Raw genomic sequence first — 13,380 nt, 5'->3', positions numbered from 1 at the left:
CTCTGAGAGAAATGTCAAGTGCATGTATACTTAAGGCAGCCCCCCTGGCACAGGCTTACTGGCAATACAGCATGGTCCCGGGTCCCCAGCATCCCATCTGCCTTCGTGCTGACAGCCTGCAGCAGGGAAGATGACCAGGATCCGTCATTACAGGATACTGTTCACTCTAGGGTCAGGCAGGTTTGTAGGCATCTGGCTCCTACTGTCTGCAGACAAGTCACCAGAGGCAATCTGGATGCCAGCTGCAAAATCCCTGAGGTGGCTTTGAATTTAGGAACTGTGCTGTGAACGCAGCTTCCATATTCACCAAGGAAGAGTGTTACCAGGGAGTTTGCTTTCTAAAAGCATGCAGGTTCCTGACTTCTGCCAGGTTGACTCAAAAAACGCCCTGGGCATAACTCCTGGTGGCTATTCTGAAGCTCCTGTTTTCACAGTTACTTGTTGGCCATGTTCACACCTTTGTGTTTGCTTTTGCAAACATTCATGTGTTGGAGTTTTGCTATCATGAATGCCAGAAAAGCAATTATGATAATGTATACACTCATGGTTCACCTCACCATAAACCATAAATGATGCAACCCTGACTAAGTGCAACCAAAAGGTGCAAAAGTCTGTGCGAAAAACATCACCAGGAACCTGGAAAAAAAAACATGTTCATAAATGTTCCACAAGCAGAAAAATGGGAATTACTCTCTTGGCTGTAAAAATCCAGAGACAGGAGCCATTTCCTTCCTCTGGCAAAGATAGCTGCAAGTGTTTCCATGGAGCAAGCTGTGTGTCATGCACACAGAGATAAAGACTTCTGCCTGATGCTTGGGGAGAATATGTACACAGCTATGGGGTTATGCGTGCTGAAGATACACAAGCAGAAAGGCTTGCCAGCTCCAAAAGTCTTGGAAGAAGAGAAAACAAACAAATGCTAGAACAAACACATGCCTCTCTTCAGATTCCTTTTCTGGAAAAGAACCACCCTATGAATAAAACACCACAATTACCTTCACAACCAAAACTGTCTTCTGGAGGATGGAGAAACCAAGCTACTAGAAGAAACTGGAATCAGGTTGGATCCAATTTCTTTCCATCTAACTAGCAATTAAAAGCATCTCTTAAGTCATTCAGACTTCCTTGGGAGCCAACACACCGTAGCAAACATAATTAAGATTTTAGCAGGTCAGTTAAAAAGCATCTCATCAGTGAAGAGGGGCTCTTTCAAACTGAAGGGAGGTGTTTCAGGAGGGATTTCAGTTCTCCCCTTCTCTTAGTACGTGGGAGCTCAGAAACACCAAAACACAACAAGCCCTCCTTAAAGGCTCCAGAGAATTAATTTCTTCCTTAATTCTACTGAGCATCCAACGATGGCAATTTCATATCTTCAATTAAGCAGCACAGAAATTAGGCACCCTAATTTGGAACATAAACCCCCACAAAATGCACGAAGGCACCTGTCACACACCTCAACACAGGATCAAGCCTTCGGGGCTTATTCTTAACTGAACATATAAAACTTCCCATTGACTTTGGCTGTCCAAACCCTTCATGTAAAGAATGGGATCTACCTCTGCTGCTTCCTTGAAAGCCAATCAGGAGGCCACATCGCCAACGCTACGGATCATTTTTTCCCACCGCCTGTATTTGCGATGATTACATCTCCTTGCTCTGTCACATGTCTCTGTTCCCGACAGCTTCTCAGACCTACTTCTTCTTTATACTCGTCTGGGCTTCTGGGAACTGCACTGCTCCTAACTAGTTTGCAATATACTGCTGCAAGCCCTTTATTAAGAGGCACACATGGCCCCTGTTATGATGAAAAATGCTTCTTCTTAAATGTGCACGTATACTGCTCTATCATCACTCAGTGATATTGCCCACAAATCTTCAGCTTTGCCCTTCTACAGATTATGAAATAAAAGAGAGAGGGAAACAAAAATACATTCTTCCCTAGTCAGGAAGGGAATGGTGGGAACCAGATTCAAGAAAAATATACTCACAGGCAGATCTTTACAAAAGGACCTCACAGAGGCATCTCTGTGGGCTTGCCTTGTGGGTTTTCAATGGGGGTTTTGGTCAGGTTTTTTGGTCATTGTTGGGATTTTGTTAACTACATGTGTTGTTGTTGTTGTTGTTTCCAGGATGTATTTTGAATTATCATGGCCCTGGATCAATTCTTAGGTCTTTAAAGGAGTAAAAATTTTCTTTTGTGTGAGAAGCGTTTGCACAGAGCAGCTTGAACAGCCACCATCTCACCGAGTCCAAAAAGGCAATAAATACCACACGAGGGGAGGGATTTCTGATAGCGTGTATGCCACAATTATTCAGCTTGGCAAGCTAGTTACCCCTACACATGCTTCAGAGTTCAAAATCACTCCTCTCTTCCTGACACCTTGTTTACTAACACTGCCTTTGTGTTCCTTCTCAGCCAAAAACCCCTTCAAATCCATCCCCCTGCTCCTTCAGCCTTCCCCTGGGGAACAGACAAGCCCAGAGGCAACACTTTTAGCTCTTCGATTGCACTTTGAAGGTGCTACCGAGCTGGGCCTGCTCTTTACAAGCACTTTTGGAAAGGGGACAGGACAGACAACACTTCTTCTTACCACCTGCCATTAGTCAGGTAACTAAAGGAGTTGTTCCTGCTGATGGAGCCCAGTAGGAGCTCATGGCCAAAAGCTCTGCATCCTGTTTACCAACTTTCAGTGTCAGGGCTTGTGACAGCAAACTGGTACCAAACAGAGCTGGTACCTGTCTCCTTTAGAGGCCCAAGTCCACCCTGAGGTATCTTGACTTCCAGGTAGCCTGCAGTTATTTCAAGGGAAACTGAAGCATGCTTATTTTTAATAATAGCAGTTGCTTTAGTGTCACATCAGCATTTTCTGCTGACTGTGCCCATGATGTGAGAAGTCTGGAAGTAAAAGAGCTCTTATTGATGGACAAATCATAACAGGTTGCCTCTAATGAGAGAGAGCTTCCAAGTACCTGTGGAAAAGTGTGTGAGCTGGCTAGCCAGTGCACATGGCAGAGCATATGCCAAGTCATGGCAGAATGCAGGCAGAAGCATGACAGAAAGCTCACCTGCTTCCCTTCTCTCCCTTGCTTGGATGCTCAGCTCTACCCTGAGCTTGTCCCCAATGGATGTTCTACCTCTGATAGCAATAGAAGCATAACTTGACTGCTTGCGTTGACCTGAGCTCTGCCTTATGGCAGGTAAGAAGCCTGATTTCTGAAGTCACCTGTGTCCTCAACAGCAGAGATTAAACCGCACTACGTTTAAGCTGTGAAGCCATTCCTTCACCTGTGACAGTCCCATTACCCTTTCCCACCAGGAGGGCTACTCACGTGGCCATGCTGATCCAGCTCGTTGTTGGTGAGCTTGACTTTCTCAAAGGACACCATCTGCTTCAGCAGTTGCTCTCCTGTGAATGGGGAGTCAGGGTGCACGTACAACCTAGAAACCACAGGGACATGAAAACTCTCACCTCTTGGCTTGCCCATAATACCTTGCTTTCAGGATGCGCAGTAGTTTCACAGATGCTTATATCCTGAGAGCTTAGGGTAATGCAGAGCTGCTACACAAACAAGATTCAATCTCCCCCTAGTTAATGAGCGCCTGAAAAACAACTTCATGAAAGGCAGCGAAGCAGATGCCTCAAGTTGTTTTAATTCATTGCAACATAATGAAGAATCCCCTGTCCAAGTGCTTGATTGCTCTCTAACCATACCTATTATTTTATCTAGTTATCTAAAATGGAGACATTAACTAACATTCGCTGTTGTGTCTTTTCCCAAATGAAAAATTGATCATGTCTTTCCCCACAGCTGTACTAACAAGCACTTAAAATAACAATGACTACAGCTCCGAGAGAAAAAACATGGTGTCATTAGAGAGATAATGGGGGAATGTAGATAAAAATGCATTTTTCTTTATATGTAACATTAAACTGTGATAATGATTTTAACCTGCACTCGATCACACGTTAGCTGTGGTGACGTCTGTTTATAAGAGGTTGGAGGCTGCAGTCCAGCACAGTGGTCTGACATGAAAAATTAATTGCAGTTCTGTAATTAACAATCCACCACTTTGGAAATTAAGCAGAAGAGAAGGAAGCACAGAAGGCATGTAGACATAATGCTGTATACATCATGACCAGATTGATTACCAGTGCCAGGCTGTTTATAAAGAATTATTTTATAGGAATAATATATTGCAGAAAAGTATTTAACTCCAGTGTTCTTTTATGACACTGAATTAGGAGCTGAACAACACCTTTAGCTAGTGCAAACCAGACCTGTTCTGCTTCTGTCGGTGTTGGTTATTACTCAGAGAGGGCCTGACTCTTGTTTTTGGTGATGTATTTGGCCACAGGCATGGATTTCTTCCATTAGGTGGGTGTAGCAGCGCCGAGACGCCATGTTAGAAAGATAAACATTTTCTTACTGTTGTTGAGCTATGATCCTGGTTTAGGCAAAAGGAGAACGGAAAAACCACTAAACAGTGGGGCGTAACTCTCTGATAGACGGCGCTGATCCCTAATCAAGGAATGCCTGTCCTAAAGACTCCAGGGAGCACAGCTCTGTTGCTCAAAGAGGAAGGAGATTTGATCCTGCACTCTCCGTTTTTGCCAGCAGAATCCCCAAGACACAGTGGAACTGAAGTTTACCAGCACAGCTCACTTCAGATATGCAGGATGTTTTCCTTACATTGATCCAAAGCACAGCTTGGCTGGTAGAGCTGTGTCCGCAGGAGGGATGCTGAGCCTGGGTTCCTGTTGCAATAAAATATTCGTAGCATACACTGCTATCGACTCTGCTGATTCCACTGCAAAGCCCATGAAAAATTATGGTGTATCTGAAAACCCAAGACCTGGAATCCTGTTCTGTCAAAAGAATTTTACCTCTCATGAAAAATAACTTTGCCTTCCTGTAAGAAAACCCTATGAAAATCTCAGTCTTTGGAGCCAGGAATTAGAGAAGGCAAAAGAAAGAGGGTCCTGAACATGCCCTGCAACTTTTCAGCCAGTGTTAAGATACATATTTTGTTCAGACCAACTCCTAATTTTGAAAGGCTGGATAGCTAATAATGTTTATTGTGACCACAGAGTGTCAGGCTCAGCAAGGTTTGGCTAATTGGGAACAAAAAGTCAAACTATTTCAGCTATGTGCTGGGGAATGAATAAAGATCTTGGTGTGTCTAAAAGCTGAGCACAATTGTTTCACACCAGAGGCAGTTGATGCTTGGCAGTGCTTTCAAACAGCCAAGTGCCTGGATGTTAGCAGAGCACCAACGGGAAAGTCACTGACAGATAGGTTGCATAAATGTGTTAACAGACCTTGCTTTGCATTACGGACTTGCTACAAGCCACTGCAACACGTGGTTCCACCTGGCGAACTACACCTATCCACACACTTCGACAGCATGAGCTTGTACACCTTGGAGAAGAGGGTTGAAAACTAGAAGTATATCCCTTTGAAGTAGAATTCATCAACAGGACTATGAGCGTGCACAAGCAAATGGGGTAGAGAGATAAATGTGCACATTCCAGTGCAGCACACACGGCTCACCCAGAAGCTCATGCAGGCTCTGCTGCCTAAGGCTGGCCAGATGCAAGGGGCTGCTCATTTCAATTCGCAAAGGCTTCAGGGGCCATATTTGGATGTGAATTTGCTCCACAGCATATAATGTGTCATGATATAGTTTGGGTACTGCTTCCTTCTGGCGTATTTTGGAATGCAACACTGCTCTCCTATTTAGTTTAACAGTTGATCTGGTCCTACACACCCCGTGCATGCTACTTTTAATTACTTTAATGTCTCAAATGTGATACCTTTTAAAGTTTTCCTACCTAAAGGTCTCTAAGCATGTAAACATCATAACTTCATTAAAAATATGATCATAGCCAAATACAGTAAAAAAAAATAAAGACTTTTGAGTGAAGCAAAGGAGGTGAAAAAGGAAGCATAAAGTTACATGCTGAAACGTATGAAACTGATGTTTCACACAGTCTTAGGAATTTAAAAGAACAAAGTATCATATAGGTGTTCTATCCCCAAATAGCACTTTCAAAGATTTGCAAAAGACTCTCCAAGAAGTATTTTTATTTAAGTGTTTGTTGCAACATAAGCTTGTCTTAAACATCGACAGTGGGAAGACTGGGATAAAACTGGTTTAAATAGAAAGTTTCCTGAAGGGCTAACCTTTCAAACAGAATCACAGATTACTTATTAATTTAAGGGGGGAAAAAGCTGTTTTTGCATTATACAAATACCTTTCAATGCTAAGAGCAAAACGGGTAACGGGTTGGATCCTGCAAAGTCTTACACACATGCACAATGTGACTCCTTAATAATTCCCCTGATGCCTTTGTGCCTGTGCAGATGAAGGCAGGGATGAGCAGGGGGAGTTCACACCTTGGTACCAGGCGCTAAGCACATGTACCCCCCTCAGTAGCACTCAAGTAAGAAGAGTTAAAACCGTGGGTTCTGAGGACAAGAAATCTTAACTTCATTAAGGGCTTCTGTTCTTTAGCAGAGCCAAGCCTGTTTCAAGGTGGGAGTAGTAGGACTTTTAATCTGTTCAAGCAAGACAGAGGCCTCCTACCTCAAAAGATGCATTAACAGAAAAAGCACAAGTAATGCAAAGTCTGAACCTCTTGACACCCTTTTTCTCACCGAACAGAAGCATAAAGAGGAGAAAGTGTGTAAAGTGTCTGTGTAAGTACCCTTCATATAAAGAAAAAGCAATCCGTGCCTGTGCTATGATCAATGGTCCTTTCGGCTAAGCATCCTGCAAATGAAACAGGAAAGGGATGCATTCACACATGGGGCAAAACAGCCTGAAAATGAAGCAGCACAGGTACACGTTTGCACATACGGGCACTGATCCATTGGGGACCTTAAAGAGCTACCACAGTATTATGATAATAAATATTAAACTCCAAGAAGGTTTGAACCTGGTTCTGAAACACTCAATAGGACAGTTGCTACTTATTCCAAGGATCAATGTCTTATATTCTTGCATTTCCTTATTGAACTAGTCTATGCCAAATGCAGTGTGAATTAGCAATCTATTTAAAGGTATCCCAGAAAGCACATGAACAGAAAACTAAGAAGGGGAGAACTCCGCCTTAAAAACTATTTCTGTCCTTCTTTCATTTTTCCTTTTGATGCTGACTGCTTTGGAGCAGGACCCGTGTTTTTTTCCTTGGGGTTTTGATCAGTGCCTATTACAATACGTCAAATGAAGCCCTCAGACGTTAACCGCATTGCAAGAAGGAGTTTTTGGCCATGAAAACAAAACCAACATAACTCCTAGGTTGCTGTCTTTAATCACAGCTTCTCTGCATGCACTTTTTGTTTGTTTGCTTCCCTGAGCTGCCTTCCAGAGATGAGCAGTCAGCAAGAATCCAGCTGAACTATTTATATGAGGGAAGCATGCAGGATTCAGTCCCTATACTCACAGACACCAAAAAATCCACTTCCAGTTCTTGTGTTTCACTTCTAATTTCTGCCTCTGTAATAAGCAAGTTCTTAACCCTGGGCTAAGCCACCTGGAGCAGATCCGTGTGCCTGCACCGAGCCCTCCACAGAAAGTTTCTTTGAAGCCACAGAGGCATCCAGGTTATTTCCATATCTCCGGCTCTGACTCAGCAAAGCCGTTGGACATGTGCTTCAGCCTTACGGGACTTGGGGGCTTAAGTAGGTACTGAAGTGCTGGGCTGCATACGATGAAGTGTGGGTCTCTGAAGTGCCCTCCCACCGCACAGCCTGGTGCTGCAGCCTCAGTTTACCCGTGCTCAAAGGGGTCAGTCATTCATTACATTAACAGAACTATTATAGGAATTGTCTGCAGCATTTTGTTTCTATATTGAAAAGAGGGAGAATTTAATTGATTTTTTTCGCATAGTTTCTCAAAAAAATGTCAGGATTCCTTAACAAAATAATAATAATAATAATAATAATAATAATAATAATAATAATAATAATACCCGTGTGCTGCAGAACTGATCCACACTCTGCCTGCTGCCTAAGAGACAACTAAAATCAAGAATAAAAGTATAGTTTTGCAAATGTTGAATGTGTTATCAAGAAATAATGCATCATTTCAAGCATAAACAGCACTGAACTGCAGTGGAGTATTTCAACTTGGACTTGACTAGCAGTACTTGAATTGTTTTGTATTATGAAGTCAAACACTGTGGGGCAAAGGGGAGGCAGGGGCAAACCCAAGACAGAAATCAATATATTTAAATTTTTTTTAAAGCTTTCTTACCTGAATTGAGGCAAACTTCATTTATATATATATATCTATTACACATATATATGTGCACACACACACATATATATATGCACACACAAAATAAAAGAGCCTTTAGCCAAGTGCTGCATGCGTTGGAGCATTCAATAGAAACTAAACCTCAAGCAGAGATTTGAGGCCCGATTCTGCATCACAGAAATTGATCAGTGTTTTGCAATCAATGCTGTTGAGCACAGACTCAAAATCTAAGAGTGCTGTTTGGAAATAGTGTGAAAAGATAAACACCCGATATTTCTTGAAGAAAGTAAATAATAATAATAATATAATGATAATAATAATAATAATGAAAAAGAAAATAAAAGGAACCCCAGCAATAAAATCTACAAACCTTGCAGGGAGCGGAGGGTCAGCTTTTCCAGCCACTAGCCAGGAAGACCTGTGGTAGGCATATCTATATCTTTTATTGTCCACAGGAACTATATCCATTAACACAATGTACTTGGCTTCAGGATCCACTCCCGAGAAGGAAACCCTGATCGTAGGGAACATCCTCCTGAAATAAAGGCAAACCAGAAAATAAATAGGTGATGGAGAAGAGAAATATAAGAGCTTCTGAAACTAAGAATTCTATTTAAACCACCTGAGAAAAAAAAATAAAGCATCTATTGATTGTGCTTCGGCATAGTAGAAATTAAATCCCATGTGTACCTCTAATACGGACAGGAAAAAAACCCCAAAACAACAGCTTGAAATCAGAACGATTTTTTGGAAGTAAAAACATGGCAAAAATTAAAGAGGAAAAATGTACCTTTTGGCTGTTAGTTGAAAGTACAGAACGATTCCAGAAAATACTTGTACCGAAGGTACATAAATCCTTAGAAAAGTGGATTTCTTTAATGGGATCCACACAGTGTTAGGGAAATAGTGCGGAAATCATTACCGTTCGGCGTCTCCCGTAGTTTAGATGCGCGTTTACGATTATTTCCGAGAGGAAATTCAAAACCTAAAAGCTTCCTTTACGTCTATTTCTACAAGACGCTATTTTAAACTGTGAGATTGTGCGGTCGACCCGAAATAGTCCGATAATTTTTAAAGCAGTTTCAATTTTTCAACTTCAAATTGCAGATTTTGCATGTGCTTTTAAAATATTTAACACACACGCTGGTAAAAAAACCACAATCGTCGGGGAACTGCGTTAATAACGAGTAACTTTGTGGGTTACAAAACCCGATAAGCCACTCGGCTCTTCCGGGCTGCCATGGACTTATCCAAAAGGCTTTACAGAAGAAACGGACGAAGAAGCCTGGGATTCTCTTGCAACGGAGAGAAAAGAAAACCGAAGCAAACCAAGCCCTGACCGAGTTCGTTCCCCACCACCCCGCGTTTCCCCGTGTCTGTACCAACCCTTAGCCCATCCGTGCTGCTCTCCCAAAATAAGAACTGGGGAGGTTCGTTTAGTTTCCCTTCATTTCCCTCTGCCCAAAGGCACAGTACGGAAGCTGCCCGCAGGGATGCCGGGGCTGCCCAGCCTTACCTCCCAGACTTGGTGATGATCATCTCGGTACCCAGTTCGTGAAACTTGTCCCAGAGCTCTTTGGTCTCCAGGCTGCAGGAGATTTTGGCCATCTCCTCGCTGGGGATGATAGGGGTGGTGGGAATGAGGGGCTCAGTGCACAGGGATGAAGGGCTGGTGCTAAAATCCCCGTGAGGGTCCAGGCTGGATAAGTCACTCAAAGGCTGGGCACAAGAGGATTTCTCAACGAATTGTTCTGCAGGATTTCAGGGGAAAAAAAGAGAAGAAGAGAGACACGATTCAGTCAAGACGGCGGGAGGGACCGCTGAGAGAAATTATGTAAAAATACAATTAAATCAAAAGGCGTTTCTGGTTCAGCTGCCCCCTCTGACCCCGCACAGCCGCGCTGTTTCTAAGGCGCCTGCTCATCATTTGAGGGTAGAGCTGGTGATTTTCGGACATGAGCTTTGGGAAAAGCCCGGGGAGCGGCTCAGCCCCCGCCGCATCCCGCCCGCCTGCTGCCGGCTCCGCGGGCGCGGAGGGTCAGAACGGGATCCCCTCGTTGCCAGCCGAGGGTTTCCATGGAAAAGTCAATGATTCTCATTCAAACGGGCGCGCTCGGCTCCGAGGGTCTCGCTGGCGGCTGCTCCTCAGTTGCGCCGCTGTCAGAGTGCGTAACTCGGAAGGAGCCTTAGCGTGGCCGCGCTTCCTCCGCGGAGGAGCGAGCTCCTAACGCTAACTCACCCACCCGGAAAGCCGGCTCTGCCCTTGCTTCCCAGCCGGATTGCTGAGGCTTAACACACTCCCTTAGGGAAACAGGCTCCGGGGAGGGGAGCTGCTTGCGGCCGCGCACCCTGCGCGGAGGCGCTGGCCCCGCGGGTGCGGAAGTTACCGCCGGCGTTAGCTCCCTCTGGAGCTTCTTCCCTCCCCTCCCCAAGCTCCGGGAGGCTTCAGGGGCTCTGAGGGGAAGGAGAGGAGGACACATGGGTCTGGCCAGTCAGCGGGATGCTGCCGCGGATCCGCAGCCCAGCCCCTCCGCCGAGGCATTTCGGCCGAATCTCCGGACAGTCGTTTCCCTTCGATTCCCAGTTCAGTGGCGGAGGGGAACGAGTTGAAAACATGATTAAAAAGTTAATGGAACAAGCGATTTCAAAAAAACCCGGAAGGTAAATGAAGAAGAGCAGCTACGTTTAACGCAAGACCGTGTGAATATATCAAATGGGAAATGCTACAACATTCCCGGCCTACGTTATCGCCTAGTCTAAAAAGTAAAGTTCACAATGAACCCCTGGACTATGTGAAGCTGTCGAGTTCGTTGATGAGGTGGAGCAGGCGCCGAGAGCGCTGCCTTCTCCGAATTCCTATAACATCGAGTGTTATCTTCTTCATTGGCGCCCTGGAAGCTTAACACTTTTTTTTCTTGTAGCAGTATTTTTCTGCGAACTCTGGGATAGATGCAAGGACCGCAGGAATTTGGGGGCAGGAGGAGAAGAAGCTAATAACGAGCGGTTTTTAAAGCCTTCGAGAATCTGAATCGAGGCGAGCGAATAAAAGCGAAGTCGCTTCCCCGAAAATCGACAGGAATTACTAGAAAAAAATCCTTCCGGACGCCGTAGAGTAAAACAGTCTGTATGAGCCTACAGCGAGCCGGTGTGGAGCGAGGGGATTTTCAGGTCTACGTACAAGTTTTACTACCCCTTGTAAGCCTGGGCACGATAGCGGAGATTCTCTTAGGTAGCTTCAAAACCATAGTTTGTTTGCTATAACTATGAAGAGGTTCGCTTGATGGCAACGAAGGGAGATGTAACTACCTCGAGGTGTGGGTAGTTCTAAGAATGGCGAAACCGGATAAGTGAGAGAAATGACTTAAGCTAGAGGAATTTCGGAGCCGGTTTATGTTATAGGAGCCGGTTTATGCTATAAACAGCCTCGCCTAAGAAGGGCGGTGAGTACACGAAGAGGCTTCTCTGAGTTTCGCAGCAGAGCTTTGACTTCTGCAAGGGGAAACCTGCGGGCAAGGGGGAAACCGGCTGCAGGGCTTTAAGGGGGTGAGCAGACGGACGGACGTAGAGAAGGGAGCTCCGCGTCCCACGGACACCAGTGGCCGCCCCAGTCCCCACTCACCCAGCGGCTTGATGGTGCTCTCGGAAGACTCCTTGTCCTTGGAGCTGCCGCTCGACATGAGGGCTGCGATGGAGAAGGCGTTGGCCCGGGAGGAAAGCTGCGGCTTAGGGGGCGGCGTGTACTCCATGGCCACCCACCGGAGAAGCGGCTGGGCACGGGGCGGGCGGGATGGAGTACCGGGGGCAGCGGAGCCGGGATACCGGGCGGAAGGGAAACGCTCTGCGCCGAGCGCTGCGCGCTCCCCCGCCTTAACGCGGGGCCGCGGAGATCCTATCGGCCGGCGGCCAATCGGCAGCGGGACACGTCAAGGGCCCCGGCCCGGCCGCGGAGGGGGGAGGAGGAGGGCGGAGGAAGAGGAGGAAAATAAGGAGGAAGAAGAGGAGTGGAGGGCTGTGCCCGCCGGCGGGGAGGGCAGGGGGTAGCCGGCCCCCGCCGCCGCCGCTCCGCCCTCGAGCAACCCAGTCCCGCTGCCCACCGAGCCACCCCCCGGCTGCCGCTCGGGGTGGGCTCCCCTCTCCTAGGAGCCCTTTAAGGGGGGGGGATGCAGGCTGGGGATGCTCCGAGAAGGTCCCTAGGCTATGCACTTTATCGACACAAGAATCAGTAGAGAGATGGTTGAAAGGAGGAAGAGATTGGTTTTGCGTATATTTTCTATTTTTCTTTAAAATTTTATTTTATTTTATGCACTCAGGTGTGTGTCAATTTTCTACTTTACCTTCAAATTGTAGAAGACCGCAACTCTTAAAGCAGGCTTTTTCATCGCTTTCTGACTTTTGCGACAGAAGGTTCCCTAAGGCTGATCGTACACTTGGTTTTCTCGCACCTGGAAGCCAAATATTGTCATTCCAAACAGCTCTACTTGCCCCGGTCAAACCCTTGCCGTCCCAGATTGCCCGCTTCTCTGCAACCCCGTTTCGTATCGGCTCCACCAAAGTAGGTGGTATCGATCAAGTACGTAAGACAGAGAAGAAACCCAGGACGGGCTGATGGTGCCAACGAGCAGATTATTCCAAGGCAGTGATTTAAGTGAGTTGCTCGCCAGGACTCTGGTAAACTTATCATGTAAGCATCCTCCGGTTAATAATAAATAAAAATGCGAGTAATTTAACTAAAGTCCTTTAAATAAAAAGAGGACTAAAAATGCTTGCTCGCTAAAACGACTCAAGAGGACACGAAAATGTGTTCAGTAAATTTCCAACTTCTAATCCTAGAACCCGAATTTAATACTCAGGCTTGTGCCGAGAGACACAAGGACTACCCTCGGCCAGGGATAGATAGATCTGTGCCCCTCCTATTCCTGCTGAACATAATTGATTAATGAATACGAGGAAACAATTATTCGGGTCACCTCCTTACAGCCGGTGAAGGGGGTAACGTGAAATAGCGCCTTATCGCTTTGAAATGAGGGATAACCAGCGGCGGTTTGCCCTTTTATTAACGGAATTCGCTAATACATAGATCACATAGAATAGAAAACATAGACAGAATGGAAATACAG

At 45.6% G+C, this 13,380-nt stretch overlaps 1 protein-coding gene across 1 annotated transcript in view; it reads right to left on the bottom strand.

Moving 5' to 3' along the window:
* TBX20 (T-box transcription factor 20) overlaps positions 1 to 12,009 on the bottom strand; it is a gene marked incomplete at both ends in the record, with an annotated part of 34,112 nt that extends 22,103 nt beyond the window's left edge. Inside the window, 4 exons of the mRNA XM_080611071.1 lie at positions 3,331 to 3,439; positions 8,634 to 8,798; positions 9,780 to 10,014; positions 11,883 to 12,009. Of these exons, the coding sequence (XP_080467197.1) occupies positions 3,331 to 3,439; positions 8,634 to 8,798; positions 9,780 to 10,014; positions 11,883 to 12,009 (636 nt within the window). The remainder of the gene's footprint in view (positions 1 to 3,330; positions 3,440 to 8,633; positions 8,799 to 9,779; positions 10,015 to 11,882) is intronic.
* Between the last annotated feature and the right edge of the window lie 1,371 nt (positions 12,010 to 13,380).

Source organism: Psittacula echo (genome assembly GCF_963264785.1).
Source record: "Psittacula echo genome assembly, chromosome: 2".
NCBI classification, from domain to species: Eukaryota; Metazoa; Chordata; class Aves; order Psittaciformes; family Psittacidae; genus Psittacula; species Psittacula echo.
This window is presented reverse-complemented; position numbering and strand designations above follow the sequence as displayed.